The 16,503-nt window shown below is 50.2% G+C and overlaps 1 protein-coding gene across 18 annotated transcripts in view; it reads left to right on the plus strand.

Moving 5' to 3' along the window:
* The window catches only part of Prrc2b (proline-rich coiled-coil 2B), an 85,874-nt gene that overhangs the window by 46,901 nt on the left and 22,470 nt on the right, over window positions 1-16,503 (plus strand). For all 18 annotated transcript variants that reach the window (XM_087651321.1, XM_087651328.1, XM_087651326.1 and 15 more), the window contains 5 exon segments: window positions 1,773-1,863; window positions 3,919-4,111; window positions 8,015-8,330; window positions 10,218-10,486; window positions 12,633-12,828. In XM_087651321.1, coding sequence (XP_087507447.1) covers window positions 1,773-1,863; window positions 3,919-4,111; window positions 8,015-8,330; window positions 10,218-10,486; window positions 12,633-12,828 — 1,065 coding nt within the window.

Below are 16,503 nucleotides of genomic sequence, written 5' to 3' on the forward strand. Positions count from 1 at the left end.
ACGTACAGGGACACGGATAGAGGGCCTGCTTAGCGTTTGAATGGAGGTGCAGAGTTCAGTTGCTTCTGTAGATGCTCTTCCGACCCCAGCACGTGAACAAGCTGAAGTGTGGTTCATCCTGCAGACCTAACCTCAGCTTCCTGGGCTGCTAAGGTTAGAGCTCACCTTACCAGCCTGGGCACTAGCCACCTTGTCTGCTTTTGACAGTGGTAGTAGGAGCGTGTGAGTGGCTCCGCTGATACCACACTTGTCTGGCATGCAGAAGGCACTGCGTCCAATCCCCTCGACCATATAAATGGGCTGTGGTGGCAAGTGGATGGGACTTTGCATAGCAAGTTCAAGGACAGCCTGTGACACATGACAGTGTCTCCTAAGCAAATAAATACAGAAAATAGTTTTCAGGTACTTTGTTTTAGATACTACTGTAAGTGCATTTACCCCCCATCATTTTGAAGTTTTTTTTTTTTTTTTAAAAACAAATATCAGCTGGATTTTCCATTGGTCTTCGTAGAACAGGGCCACCAGCCTTACTATTTTTTTCGTGACCTAGGCTTTTCTGTATGAACTCTCATGTCACTTGTAAATAAAGGTGCTTTGGTTTGATGGGGCTGGAGAGCAAACCCAGGACCTCACTCGTGGTTTGCTGGTTATGTGCCACTAAATTACATCCCTGACCCTTTAAACCTATGTTTCATGAGCCTGGTGTGGTGGCATGTGCCTTTAGTCCCGGCAATCGGGAGGTGGGTCTAGCCTGGTCTACAAAGAGAGTTCTAGGACCACTGGGCCTACATAGACTCTGCTCCAAAAAATAGACATAAAACTGTTTTACATTAATTAAATAATAAATTTTAGGATTGCTGTTTTTGTGGTGTTGGGGATGGAGCCTGGGGCTTCAAGCTAAGCAAATGCTTCAGTGTGAGACACACACAGCTGTCTTTTCTGCCAGTTTCTATGCCTTTTTCCTGATGTATGCTGTGGTGTTTCTAGAGTGGTGCTAAGGTCGTACGTCACCCAGAGGTGAGATGCTGACTTTCCCCTGTGGTTTAGTTTGCTGAGCATTTTGGGTTTGGTTTTGTAAGTGTTAGCGGGTAGATCTCATGCACATTTTCATAGGACTTCCCTTCTTTGTCTCGACAACATGGCACATGTGTTAATAACCTTCTCCATTCGAAATTCTCCACTTTTTACATGCTGAGATTCAGTTTGCTAATGTCTGACTAGCATACAGACACCCGTGTTTGTCTTTGGTGTGTGCGTGTGCGTGTGCGTGTGCGTGTGCGTGTGCGTGTGTGTGTGTGTGTGCGTGCACAGATGTATCTCCCCAGTCATCCACATTCATATTCACAACCCAACAATACAGGGTGCTATGAGGACCCACCACATTTTGTACATCGGTTGCAGACTTTCCCTGCCTGTGCCATTCGGGGTGTGGGGCAGGGGACACTCACAGCCTCTCTGACAGAGTGTCTGTGTTGTAGAGGTAGACCCCCATCTGGTTTCCCTTTCTTTTGCCTTGGATTACATACAGTTTCAGGCTCAACACTCTGAAGCACCCACAACTGTGAGTTAGGGGGCCACATAGGGAGGGTGTCTTGTCTGTGGCACCTCACATCGCTTTTACCTAGGACTCAGTCAGGAGTTGCAGCTGGGCGGGGTAGGCAGCTCCTCACCTCAGATGGAGCACCACAGGTTGGAATTGTAGAGTGTCTGTGCCGCACTTGGGACACTGTCCTTGTATTTTCTCACCTTCCTGGGTCCTTTTGCCGTTGCAGGCCTCCACGAGGAAGTGGACTATTCTGAGAAACTCAAGTTCAGTGACGATGAGGATGAGGAGGACGTCGTGAAAGATGGCCGGTCAAAGTGGTGAGTACCCCGACTCCAGTTCCTAGCGTGGCGCTGTCAACCCCACACAGGCTAGTTCGCACCGGGTAGTTCACGCTGCTGCCTGGTGGTCACTGTGCTAGGAGCAGTTTCTGGTTTCCATGGCAGCAGGAAAGAGGCCTGCTCAAGAGAGCATGCAGGAACCAGTCAGCATGCATCCAGGCTTGACTGTCTGGTCGTTTGTCTTGGTCCTTAAATCTCTGCACGTAATTTCCCTCTGATGGTCGTGGGTGTGGCACCCTGAAAAGCTTTTGTGGGATACCACCGAAGGCTCATCTTTGTTAACCCATGAACTCTCAGAGACCGGCTTCTTCAGCAATGCACACCAGAGTGCCCGCATTCAGTCCGCCTCCTCTCTCTCTCTGGGATCCTTCCCATTGGACTAGCTTTCCTAGTGCCCTTTGGAAAATAAGACATTGTACTTAGGGTTTTATTTTTCATTTTATTTTATGTTTTAAAATTGTGTGCGCGCGTGTGCGCGTGCGAGGTGGCAGGTGCCTGCAGAGGACAGAGGCAGTGCTTCCCTGGAGCCAGGGTTGCAGGTGATCGTGAGTCACCCTGCGGGCGCAGCGAGTGCTTTTAAACACGGAGGCATGTCTCATTGCTATTTTTATCTTAACATCAGCAGTGGTTACTGGCTTGCATTTTAGGGGTATCGATACCCGACTTACGTCCTGCTCCCAGGATGCACTTGGAGCTTTGGCGTCTCCTCGGACAGCTTTCTTATTGTTGTGTGCATGGTTGGCTCCCAGGGTCAGGCTGTGTGTCTCCTTCCCTTTGCCCCGCCTCCTGCGGTGCACCCTACACATATGTAGCTGTATCTCCTAAGATCTCGGTTTGGTTCCGGGAGGCTAAGACCATTCTCAAAGGTCAAGTCAGAAGTTACCAACACTTCTCTTCCTTTCTTTTTTTCTTTTTCCTTTTTTAATTTAAGACAGGGTTTCTCTGAGTAGCTCTGGCTGTCTGGAACTCACTCTGTAGACTAGGCAGACCTCAGACTCATATAGAGTTTGTCTGCCTCTGTGTGCTAGGATTACAGGCATGTGCCACTATGCCTAGCTTCCTTGGCAGCTGTTAATCTTTCTGTATTCTGTGTGCCTCTCCAGCCACTTGTCACCGTGTGTGTGTGTGTGTGTGTCTGTGTGTGTGTGTCTGTGTGTGTGTCTGTGTGTGTGTCTGTGTGTGTGTCTGTGTGTGTGTGTCTGTGTGTGTGTGTGTGTGTGTGTGTGTGTGTGTGTGTGTGTGTGTGAGAGAGAGAGAGAGAGAGAGAGAGAGAGAGAGAGAGAGAGAGAGAGACTTTGGTTGTGTTTAGTTTAGCCCCAGCTCTTCGCTCTGCCCAGCACGCCCTCTCTCACAGCCTTTACAGCAGCCCGGGTGGGACTGTCTCCTTTTCTACACTGGTGGCTTCCTGTAATCCCTGTGGTGGCCCTTTAGTATCTGCCTGTTGCACCTTTGCAGAACCCTGCCTGGGCCCCTGCCCTGCCCTAGGCAGAGCCAGGGGAAGTGATAGGGTGCCTGGAGGCACAGCCCCCTGCCCTGCCGTTCCCCGAGGTAGCAGCTCCTTTCTTCTCCCTGAGGCCCAGTTCCCGTTCTTAAGATTTTTTATTAACTTTTCCCTTATGGGTATTTTGCCTGCAAATATGTCCATGTACCACATGCACGCACGTGTGTCTGTGATCAGAAGAGGGCGTTAGATTCCCTGGAACTGGAGTTAAAAACAGGTGTGAGCTACCTGAGTGCTGGAAATTGAACCTAGGTCCTCTGCAAAAGCAGCCAGTGCTCTTAACCACAGAGCTGGCTCTGAAGCCCCAGTTCCTAGCTCCTTAGGTGCGAGTGATCCGGCCTCTCCCAGGGCTTTATGACTGATGGTGACTTGGACCTGAATTTTGGCATTTCACATATTTTGGTGATTGCAGTGTTGAAGGAAATTAGTCTATAAAGTGGTGTAATAGTTCTCTTCACCCCAGAGGCCCCTGACCAGTGGAGTCAGCCAGGCCTGTCTGTCTGGGGAAACCTAACGGTTGCCATTTGTCCTAGGAACAATTGGGACCCCAGGCGTCAGAGAGCATTGTCGCTGAGCTCTGCAGACAGCACCGATGCCAAGCGCACTCAGGAGGAAGGAAAAGACTGGAGTGGAACAGCAGGTGTGTCCCGTGTCGTCCGAAAGGTGCCAGAGCCTCAGCCTCCTTCCAGGAAGCTTCACAGCTGGGCCTCAGGCCCCGACTACCAGGTACTGTGGTCCCAGGGTCTGTACCTGGCTGTTTCCCTGCAGCCCTGGTGTATACATGGGCACTTAGTGAACGCATGCTCTTTCTCCTTACCCTCACATATTGACACAGAGACACACGGACACAGAGACTCACACGGACACAGACACATACACGGACACACATGGACACAGAGACACACACGGACACACACACCAATCCACTTGAGCATTCCTGAAGGCGATGGGGCGTCCAGCTACTGTCTCAAGAGCGTGTACTATGTTGATGTCATGGCTGGTTTTCCAGAAAGTGCTGGGTCATGTTTCTTCTCCCTTTTTCCTTTCTTTTTAAATTTAATTTTATTTTCCATGTGGTGGTGTGCTGACATACGTGTCATGGTATGCGTGTGGAGGTCAGAGGACAGCTTCATGAAGTTGGTTTTCTTCTTTAATCTTTATGTGGTTCCCAGAGATCGAAGCATAAATTGTCTCGCTTCAAAACACAGGTTCTGCTTCCTGCGCTGTGCCTAGCCCTCCCTTATTTGAAATGGAATTCAGTATGAAGACTGTGTGGGCATGGTAACATATGCCTTTAGTCCCAGCACTCAGGAGGCAGAAGCAGGTGGATCTCTGTGAGTTCAAGACCAAAATGGTCTATATAGTGAATTAAAGGCCAGCCAAGAATGCACAGCGAAACCCTGTCATCATCTCCCACCCAACTCCCTCTCCCCTCAAAAATCCGTCTGTTTTCCTAGCCGACTGAGGAGTGCGCCACCTACCTGTTGAGGCTTTCACTGCAGGCCATGCTAGTGTCTTCTTCCTGTCCAGACAGTGGTTGGTTGTTTTTTTTTTTTTTTTTTTTCCCATTTGTTTGTTTTTTAAGTTCTAGAGTCAAATCTGCAAATGTGTGTTTCTGTTTCACTGGGCGGGCGGTGATCCTGCTGCAGCCCTCTATGTGTGACGTCACCTGTGAGTCACTTGACATCTTGCTCATTCCTCAGGGCTTGCCCGGATGCTTTGGAAGAGGGTGGGCCCCTCAGGTTGCCTTGGTCAGAGGCTTGCTCATTGTCAGGCCCATGGGTTTCTGACTTTGACCGGATCGTCTGGGCTGTTTTCTGGATTTCTCTTGGCTCTGGTGACTGGCACTTTGGTCTCTTGGTGAATGCAATCTTGCCAAGGCTTACACCGGACAGTCCTTTTCTCTCCCATGATAGAGAAACGTGGGGAGAATGCTGAGACCGGCCAGCCTGTTGTCTTTAAAACCTTGTGTGCATCTGTACGTGTGCTGTGTGTGTAGGGGGAAGCATGTGGAGGTCAGAGGTCAGCATCATGGAGTCAGTTCTTCACGACCACCTTTCTGGGAGTCTGGGGACTGAACTCAGATTGCCAGACTTGGCAGCAAGCACCTTAACCTGCCAAGCCATCTCGCTGGCCCCGTTCGTCATACTTTCAATTTATCCATCTGTTTGAGCAGTTGATGATCTCTCATGTCTAGTGTGAGACAGGCTATGCTATCTTTGATTTAACTTCCCTAACTCAGGTCCTTGGCAGTTTCTTATCTTAGTTTGAGCTCTTCCTTGCTGCCTGAGGGAAAATTCATCCACTGGGTGTCCTGCTGTCTGGGTCAGTGTTTTTAAGAACTGTGCTTCCTTTGAGTGCTCCTTACTATTGGATGTCACTGCTCTTGGGCCTTCTCACTGGGGAGGACGGGGCCACACATGGCCTCTGACTGTTCCGTCTCCGGTCCTGTCTGCATTGAAAGCCTACTGTATTGTATAATGTAATTATATTCTCATTATAGTGTGTGTGTGTGTGTGTGTGTGTGTGTGTGTGTGTGTGTGCGCGCGCGTAGGAGCTTGGGTTCCACTGTGGAAGCCGGTGGTCGGCTTTGGTGTCCATCTCTGCTCTCCGCCCAGTTTAAGAGAGGGTGTTGGTGGTTTTTCTGATGGGTATGCCTGACTAGCGGGCCTGGAACATGGGCTACAGTCACTCACACTGTGCATCTGGCTTTGTTGGATTCTGGAATTAGAACTTGGGTCCTCATGATTGTACAGTTAAGTGCTTTTCCCCTCAGCCCCTCCTACCTCCAGCAGAAACCATGTTGTCCTGACACTGATGCTTCCTTGGTCGGCTGTTGTGTGTGAACAGTTCACATTGCACAGGTGACCGCCCCAAACCCACTCGGGTCACCTTTGCTGCACAGTGCCACACCCTTATCCTATGCTCGTCTCAAATGAAGCCACCACTCACAGTGCACCTCTCGAACCCTGCTGGGCTCTGGCTGCCCCCACGGGAGACTGACTCCCTGGCAGCTGACACGTCCACCTCTCCTGCCACACCCAGTGATTTGTCAGTTATCTAGTGCTGGGAAACAGAGAAGGACATTGAATTCCCTGGAAAAACATAGTGGCCCTTGCGGCCAGTGCCCAGGCCTTCCTCCTGTCTTCTCCGTGTTCCTGGGCTCTGTGCTGGCTGCAGAGGACACATGTGAAACCACATTGTGCCTTCCGACCTGGAGATGCCGTGTTGCTGAAGGCCTCACAGTGACTGTGAACCCTCTGAGCCTGCTTAGGTCTTTGGGCAGGAGAGGATCAGGTTTAAGAATACAGAAAAGCGAACTGAAGAAATGGCTCAGTGGGTAAGAGCACATGCTTCTCTTGCAGAGGACCCAAGTTGAAGTCTCAGCACTCAAGTCAGGTGGCCCACAACTGCCTGTCACTCCAGCTTCAGGTAGATCTGGACACCTCTGGTTTCTCCAGGCATATGCACTCAAGTACACATACCCAATGCAGACACAACTACATACCGATAAAAATCAATCTTTACAAATGTTTCCTGTACATGGGTATTTTGACTGCAGTTAGATATTTGTGCACCACACGCATGCCTGGATGCCCTGGAACTGGAATGAGTCAGACAGTCGGGGCTGTCATACAGATGCTGGGACTTGAGTCTGGGTCCACTAGAGGAGCTAAGTGCTTCTAACTGGTGAGCAGTTTGTCCAGCCCAATAAAATAAATCTTAAAAAAAAAAACAATAGACTGCACAAAGGCGGGTTGTCAGAATGGCCTGGTGGGTACAGGAGGCAACTGCCAAGCCTGGTGACTTACTTGAGTAAGGGCCTCAGGACTAGACGATGAAAGGGAGAACAAGCTCCCCAGAGCTGTATATGTAATGCACATACACATGTGCATGTGCACAGACACACGTACACAGAATTGTTTTTTCCAGTGGAAGGGCCCGTAGAGATGGCTCAGGTGGTGTCTTCTGCTCTGCCAGAAGACCTGAGCTTGGTTGCCAGCACCCAGGTTCAACAGCTCACAAGTGCCTCCAGGAGACCCGACGCCCTCTTCTGGCCGCTAAGCCGATAGCCCTCACGTGTACATATACACATTGTGAGGTGAGCTGTGAACTGGGGCGTAGGTGGCCATTTCTGCAGCATGGGTAGATGTTTTGTTCCATTGCAAAGTGAAAGGATAGTTTCTTGTGCAGTGAGCAGTGTGAAATGGTGCATCTGAGCTTCCGCACTGCACCCCAGGCTCTCTCCTCATCGGACTTGCTTCTGGATCTGAAAACGTAGCTTTTAGGAGGAACTCCTTAATTTCCATGTGTTTCTTATTGTAACTGGCAGCCAGCAGGAGACCTAGGGATGGAGAAAGTACCCGAAAGAGATCTTTGTGGTCTCGCCTTCTCATTGCTGTAGATGCTTGGGTTTGAAGCCACAACACAGGGCTCATGGATTCTCATGGAGCCCTTTGTGCCTCAGGAAGGGTGCATGTTACCTTCTGCTCCTGTGGAATCACCAGCCCTGTGCCCCTTTGAGTCACTGAGAACATCGTTTACTGTTTTCCTAGTGTGGGGCCTGGGGGGGAGGAACGAGCCATGGACTCAGGCTTCTGACCCTTACCTCCTCCTTCGTTTTGACAGAAGCCCACAATGGGCAGCATGTTCCGCCCACAGTCCATCGAGGACAAGGAGGACAAGCCACCCCCACGGCAGAAGTTCATCCAGTCAGAGATGTCCGAGGCCGTGGAACGAGCCCGAAAGCGCAGGGAAGAAGAGGAGCGCCGGGCCCGGGAGGAAAGGCTAGCTGCCTGTGCTGCCAAACTCAAGCAGCTAGACCAGAAGTGCAGGCAGGCTCAGAAGGCCAGTGAGACACCGAAACCAGTGGAAAAGGAGGTCCCCCGATCCCCGGGCATTGAGAAGCTCTCCCCACCAGAGAACGGCCCTGTTGTCCGTAAAGGTGAGAGGACTCCTTATACCCCACAGCCGGGAGCCTTGAACTGTTGACTCTGCTTCACTGGCCATGAGGTTGCCAGACCTGTGGCTAAAGCACATTATGCTGGGAAAAGGCAGAGACAGGCTCTCTGTGAGTTAATGTCAGCCTGGTCTGTATAGAGTTCCAGAGCAGTTGATAAGACCCAGTCTTAAACACATGCACACACGCATGTGACAGATGTGGGCCTGGGACCTTGTCTGGTCCCACGTCAGCTGTTGGTCTAATTTTTAATTTGTGTGTGTGTGTGTGTGTGTGTGCGCGCGCGCGTGCATGTGTGTGTGTGCATGTGCGTGTGTGTGTGTCTGTGTGTGTGTGTGTGTAGGTCAGAGGACAGCTTTGTGGAGTCAATTCTTCCTATTGCACTAAGCCATCTTGCCACCCCATCTTGACTTTTTTTTTTTTCTTTTTGGTTCTTTTTTTCGGAGCTGGGGACTGAACCCAGGGGGCAAGCGCTCTACCACTGAGCTAAATCCCCAACCCCCCATCTTGACTTTTTAATGATCTGGGTAAATGTCTCACATGTTTACAAACCATCTATAGATCTTCATCTATAGACGTGTCAGACTGACAAGGTAGCTCAGATTGTCACTAAGCCTGATAGACCCGTGGTGGAACACGTAGCCGCAAATCGTTCTCTGACCTCCATTGTGCTATGATGTCTGCATGCATGCTAACACAGACACAGACGTAAATTCATTTCAAAATGTGGGTAATGGAGACGGAGCCCAGTGGCTGCCCGGGTCGTTCTCACGGTCATCTGAGTGTAGTTCCCAGTATGCATGTGGTGGCTCATAGCCATCTCTAACTCCAGATCCAGGAGATCGGATGCCCTCTTCTGGTCTCACTAGCTGCCAGGCACATACATCATGCACATAAATTCAAATAAAATAAATCCCCCCAAAAGTTTGTGTGCCTGCCTGCCAGACTGTGATGCCCGTGTCAGGTGCCTTACTCGAAGCTTGTGGCGTACAGAGACTCCATCTTGCTGTCATTGTTGCTTCCTGTGCTGCTCAACCAAACGTGTGGCAGGGAGCCTGTGGAAAAAGGGGAGCATTGTTTCACGGGAAACGAGAAGGGGTCTTTCCAAATGTTGGATATACTTCTGGCAGTAACAGTTCCAATAGGAGTGGCTGCCGTCTGTAATGAGCCGCAGGACTGAAGACGTCCTCCATTGGCTATATTCTGTGACAGTCCCCCCAGTCAGCTCAGGGAGACTGACTCTCGTGAGCTTCAGCCCCTGTAAAGTCCTGTAAACCACACGTGTCGAGGTGTGTGGCCATCTTATGCTATTAGTACCCTTCCGGTGTCGGGGACGTGCCCGTGTCCTCATGACGCCAGCTCTCTGCAGCCTGAGTAGAGACTGCCCGCCACAGTGCTTATGGTCATGGCTGTGCAGAAACTGTTTTGAACAAGCTGTTAGTTGGTCTCTATTCAGTGCAGGATCTCACTGGATCTTTCCTCAAGTTCTGGTGAGGAGACACGGTTGCTCTCAGCACTCAGACTGCGTTGAACAAGCAGGGCTGAGGAAAGGCTCAGGCTTCCCACCTGCGTTCGTTGAATCCTTTGTGTTCGGATGATGAATGTGCAAGTGGTCACTGAGTTTGCGCTGCTCTCTCCGCTCCTGTGTTGTTGTTGTTGTTATTGTTGTTGTTTTTGGGGTAGGACCCTCTCTCTGTGCTTTGTGAGAAATTCATGAGCCCACAGAGCACTGGGTGGAGGCCACTACACCTGGGTCGGTGACTTGGTCCCCAGTGGAGTGTGTGCGGCGGTTGACCGAAGCCCTTGCTCTTCACCACACAGTTGGCTGCGCTCCTGTGAGCTCGCTGAGACTTTTCCTTCCCTTTTCTCTAGGCTCCCCAGAATTCCCTGTGCAAGAAGCACCTACCATGTTCTTGGAAGAGACACCTGCAACGTCCCCAACAGTGGCTCAGAGCAACAACAGCAGCAGCAGCAGCAGTAGCAGCATCGAGGAGGAAGTCCGGGAGGCTGGGTCCCCTGCACAGGAGTTCAGCAAGTACCAGAAGTCCCTTCCTCCCCGTTTCCAGCGCCAGCAACAGCAGCAGCAGCAGCAGCAACAACAACAGCAGCAGCAGCAGCAACAGCAACAGCAGCAGCAGCAGGTAAACTAATGGACTTAACCACAGAGCAGATGCCTGCCCCATCACTTCCAGTTTAAAGAAGTAGCAGTACCCTTCCTTACATCACGGCCGCCATTACAGAGGCCAGAGGTGACACCTCAGTACCTGGAAAATCTCCCATCAGTAGAGGCTCCGTGCGTGATTCAAACTCTTACACACTGAGTCCTGTGCTCTCTGAGCTGCATTTGCTGCGGCTTGTGGGGAGTCACTCAGTAGCATCCCTCTGGTCCCCTTTAAACACAGTGGTGCTTCTGAGGCCTCTGTAGCCTTCTGCACTGTCTCAGGGTTCCTGGAGAAGGACAAGTCAGCTTTGGATTGAGGATGTCCATCTTGTAGGGTTCGTGTTGGAGAGCCAGGGCTCCCACCCAAACGCTGGGTAGCTGAGGTGGGTAATGTCAGTCATCAGTCTGCTCTCTTCTTCGGTAAACTGGAGAGACTGGGTGCTTGCCTCAGCAGAGCAGAGAGCTCTGGCAGTGGCACCTAGGAGTGTGTTAGAGCATTGCCCGTGTCGGCTTGTGAAACTTTGAAAGGGGCCTGCATTTTTGCTCTGGAGGGCGCCACCATAGCAGTCCCTGGGGCCTGGTGATCTCTGCTGGTGCGGCCTGGTAGCAGTTGCGTAGTCATTGGGACAGGGATGTAGCTCACCGTCAGAGTGAGGTCTGGGTTCAGTGTTTGGTGCCCAGCATGCAAGGGAGCAGCAGCCGTAGGAACCATGCGTTTTGACGGAGACTGAGATGATGGGGTAGGTGCTGGAAGCCCAGCCGCTGGCTTACAGTGTTTTCATCTGAAACTGTTTCTGAGCGGGTGTGCCTTAGAGACCAGGGATCTCTTTTCATTTCCTGTACCCCATCCCTGTTTCTCTGCTTTGGGGTCGTAGGAGGCATGGTGTTGGTATGTAAGTACGCACAGTCACTCGAGGCTGGAGTGGAGGCACAGTGGGCAGTGTTAGCGGTCACACCTGCCGAACCAGACAGCACCAGTTGCTCTTGGTAGGGATGGGAGGTGGGGGTGGCCGTGTGTGTTTCTCCTCAAGAGTGTGTGAGAACTACAGGGCAGCCGGGCCAGGCTGGTCCAGTCCTCAGGGACTGCAGTTTAGCCAGAGGGTGTTGTGTAGACTGAGAAGTTAGCTCCCCAAATCCTCACATCAATGAACCGCAGTGACTGAGCGCCCCTCAGAGACATGCTGTGAGCACTGACAGCAGCCTGCAAGAGTTGCACCCCAGCAGCAGGCCGGGAGCGAGGCTGTTCTGTTCCCAGAGTGGACTAGGCAGGTCAGTGGAGTTTATCCTTGAAGTCTGATCTAACACAGGAATCCTGAGTTTTAGATTCATGGCTGATTGGGTGGAGTCTCACTGCTTTATAAGCACGATGGTTTGTGTCTGTTCAGACACCTCAGAGCACAGTGCCCCCAGCAAGCTATACAGATTGACCGACTCCTACGGTTTAGTTAGAGAGGCTGCTACTGTGAGAGCAGAGAAAGGGCCGGGAGTGTGTGTTGGAGCACACACTGGGAATCTGGTCAGGTCTGGTAGCAGCTTCTTTCTAGAGGGAGCAGGTGTATGCTGGAAACTTAGTTTGAGGATGAAGGGGAGAGGAGCATCATAGTCCAAGGTCCAGGGTTTCCCATGGTCGACCAGGGGCCCATGGGACTGTGAAGCAGAGAGCGGAGTGCATTGTGGAGGAGTAGTCAAGGAGGCAAGGTCTGACAGAACCCTGTAGGCTGCCGATAACCTTGTGGGATCAGGCTGTTGGGCAGAAAGCAGGGAAGGTGCTGGAGGCTCTTCTGAAGCCTGGGGCCAGCAAATGTGGAAAGTACACGCATAGCTATAGATAGAAGTCATGCGCATTCCTGGTAGGAAGTGCATCCGATTCTATGAGGTTTTGAGTCAAACTGAAATCCTCATCTGATGGGGCTCCCACAGGTGCACACAGCCTGTGTGGTGACATCAACATGACTCCATCCAGCTCCGAGGGACCTCGGCCTGAGAGTAGGAACAGGCCCGCGAGCTGTGGGCATGCTTCTTTCTGGCTTTCTGTTTAGGGGCATTTGTGTGCCTGTTGTGGAGGGCACTGCCCTGAGCACCTGCATGCCCCGCCCTTATTGTTCACTGCTTGTCCTCTCCCCCAGGAGCAGCTGTACAAGATGCAACACTGGCAGCCGGTGTACCCCCCACCTTCTCACCCCCAGCGTACCTTCTACCCACACCACCCCCAGATGCTGGGCTTTGACCCACGGTGGATGATGATGCCCTCCTACATGGACCCGCGCATCACCCCGACGCGCACACCCGTGGACTTCTACCCCTCAGCCCTGCATCCTTCAGGTGAGCCCAGGGAGCCCAGGGAATGGACAGTGAAGGAACATCACCAGCAGGGTTAGACCCACTGTGGTCCAGGCTGGCCCCTTTGTCAGGCCGTCTGACTGGTCTTGAGTTTTACAAAGATAAAGACACAATTCTTCTGCACCTGTCAGAAAGCTATTGGGGCCTGAGTGTGGGGTAGACATGTTGTAATTTCAGCCCTTGAGAGGCTGAGATGGAAAGATGGTGAGGTTGAAGCCAGCCTGGGCTAAGTATTAAGACTGTCTTCAAAGAAGGCAAACCAAAACAAACAATGTTGGCATGAGTATGAACGTGTGTGTCCTCAGCTGTGGCCCCATGTCCTTGCCTTTGGGTCTCTCTGGCCATGATTGTTCCTGCCCAAAGTGGCTCTAATGCTTTTCTCTAAAACCATATTTGGGGTTCATCAAGCTTTTGTCTTACCGTGTGCTTCCTTTTGTAGCTAACACTGTTGGGTGCTCACTTGTCTCTCCTCACTTCAATAGGATCTTTTTTTTCTTTCTTTTCGGAGCTGAGGACTGAACCCAGGACCTTGTGCTTGCTAGGCAAGGGCTCTACCACTGAGCTAAACCCCCAACCCCTCAATAGGATATTTATAGTGCTGTTTTCAATGTTGTTTGTTTCACTGTCAGGTGGTACCACAGGCTAGACTCTTAGGTGGTCTCAGTCTCTTTCTCACCAGTCATATTGAAGTAGTCTGTAAAATTGCGTTTGCCAATTGTGTTATACAGATCATTCATTTTTAAAATCCCTGTGATCAGTTACTGACGGTGTTAAGATTGTTTGCCACAGGATTGGGAGTTTAACTTAGTGCCCATTCTTTTAATATTCATGAGGACCTGGGTTCAACTCTAGCTCCAAAAATAAATAAATAAATATCCAGTGTGGTTGTGGCTTTATTTATTTATTTATTTATTTATTTTTTGGTTCTTTTTTTCGGAGCTGGGGACCGAACCCAGGGCCTTGCGCTTCCTAGGTAAACGCTCTACCACTGAGCTAAATCCCCAGCCCCGGTTGTGGCTTTGTAAATAAACTTCCTCTGTGTGTGTGTGTGTGTGTGTGTGTGTGTGGTGTGTGTTGTAACCCTGGCTGTTCTGGAACTCACAGTGTAGACCATGCTGACCTCAAACTAACAAGAGATCAGCTTGTCTGTATTAAATAAACTTCCTCTGTGTGTGTGTGTGTGTGTGTGTGTGTGTGTGTGTGTGTGTGTGTGTGTGTGTGTGTGGTGTGTGTGTTGTAACCCTGGCTGTTCTGGAACTCACAGTGTAGACCATGCTGACCTCAAACTAACAAGAGATCAGCTTGTCTGTATTTCCCGAGTGCTGGGATTAAAGGTATTCACCAGCACACCTGCTTTTTTGCTTGTTTTTGAGACATGGTCTCTCACTTTAGCTCAGGCTGGTCCAGAAGTCATTATGTATCCCAGACTGGCCTTACATTCACAGAAGTCCTCTTGGGGTCATCCTCCATATGCTGAAATTACAGACTGGGGCCATTACACCCAGCAAACTGTCAGATTTTGCTTCTTGTATCAGGAAACACATAGAAAGGAATTGGTTGTATTTTCTGGCTTTGCTACTTTGGCTAAAAGTAGCACAATCAGGTTTCTTCACTATTTGTTTGATACCTTTTATTCCAGCTTTTTACTGTTTACTTTTCCAGACCCTGGTTTTTAGTATTGCATCTTTCCCTGTGTAAGAAGATGCTGACTGAAAGTCTGTAGCTTTTAATTGCCAAAACTTGTTCCTTTAGGTTTATTGTTATGTTGGGCATCGTGGTGCATACCTTTAACCCCAGCAAGTGGGAGGCAGATGCAGATGGATCTCTGACTTTGAGGCCAGCCTGGTCTACATAGTAAGTTCTAGGAAAGACAGAGCTACACAGAGAAACCCTGTCTAAATTGCTTTCCACCATGGTCCCCCACTCCTGCCCCCTGAATAAGATTTTTGCTTTGTGGACTGAAACATGGTCTAGCAGTTAAGCGTTCCCGGCACACACGTGGTAACCTCTCCAGATCAGGCCTTTACAGGTAACAGGCAAGCGTTTATGTGCATATGTGCGGATGTGCATACATACATATGCAGGCAGACACAAAGAACAATATTTTTAAAGGTCTCTGTTTGCCTCTGTTCTCATGTTGTTTAGGTGCTTGTGTCCCTGTCCTCCCTCTGTCCCCGTTTCTTACTGTGTTGTTGGTTGGTCTGAAACCTCTGAGCTTGTGCCAGCCTCTCCTCAGCCTCTTGCTGGGTTGCAGGCGATCCTTCCATATGGACTTTGCTTTGAGTTCATTTCACAGGAAGGCACCAGCCCTGAAGAAGGCTGGGTTTGCTCCCAGCGGGAGACAGGAGGGGGGGGCACGGAAGTGTGGAAATGAACAGTAGGAAGGAGGTCGCCCCCGTGCTACCATGTCCACAGCTCTCTTGTTTCTTCATAAATGTCTGATCCACCCCCTTAAATTTTAGTGCCTGTGTATTTTTGAAGTAGGATTTACTTCTCAAATCGTTTTGTTCTGTATTTTCTTTTTCCCTCACCTTTTTTAAAAAAAAAATATGTATTTACTCATTTTGGGTCAGGTGGTCAGAAGGTCTCCTTCCACTGTGTGGGTTCCAGGAAGCAAACTCAGGCTTGGAAAAGCTCCTTTACCCATTCAGCCATCTTACCAGCTCCCATTTTGAAATTTTTTCTTTGTTTATAAAGACAATGTCAGGGTTGAGGATTTAGTTCAGCGGTAGAGTGCTTGCTAGGCAAGCCCTGGGTTCGGTCCTCAGCTCCGGGAAAAAAAAAAAAAGACCAAAAAAAAAAAGACAAAAAGACAAAAGACAGTGTCTCACTGTGTAGGTGTGGTTGGCCTGGAACTCCCTCTGTAGACCAAGGTGACCTCAAACTCAGAGATCTGCCTGCCTCTCCCTCCTCAGTTCTGGGATTACAGGTTTGCTACAGCAAGTGCTTAATTCATTTTTCTTTTATCTTTTTTTTAATCATTAAAATATAAAGTTTAATATCTGTGTTCTTCTAGAAAGTGTCAGTTGTAGTAAACTACATTCATACCCATTCAGGACATTTTGGGTTTTAAGTTCAGACATGAGGACGACCTTTCAGGGCCTTCCTCTCAGAGCCTTCCCACCCTTACAACAAGTCTTAGTTAATCTGGAAGACCTCTGCATTCTTCTGGGAGGCAGAATTTGAATCCACCCCTCCTTGAAACCCAAAGGAACAAAAGGTTTCCTAAGGTTTGTCTGTTGGAGTCCTTCCCGAGGAGTCCCTGTACCAAAGGACACAGGCGTCCTAACACTTGGTAGTATTTTAGAAGCATTGAAAGTCTTATGCCTGGTTCTGAGAGGATGCTGATGACGAGACCTGCAGACGTGGCGAGATTGGGGAAGCCCGATGCAGCTGGTAGATTGACATTACGGTGTCCTGGTCCATCTGGGCCACTCCAGGCTCTCCCTCCCCAACAGCCAGAATTTCCAAATACACAATGTACAGTGTCCTTGTCCATCTTCCCGCAGGGATACGAAGAAGTGAAGTCCAGTCCCTGTCTAAATCTTCCTAGGAGGGTCTAAATAAGCTGAGTGCTGGCTGGGATTTGGCTCATACAGTCCATACAGCTGTGCCGTGTTGTGGTGTGCTGGCTGACCAGCCCTGCTGGGCTGAGGT

The sequence above is a fragment of the Rattus norvegicus genome, chromosome 3, assembly GCF_021556685.1.
Source record: "Rattus norvegicus strain SHRSP/BbbUtx chromosome 3, alternate assembly SHRSP_T2T, whole genome shotgun sequence".
Taxonomy (NCBI): Eukaryota; Metazoa; Chordata; class Mammalia; order Rodentia; family Muridae; genus Rattus; species Rattus norvegicus.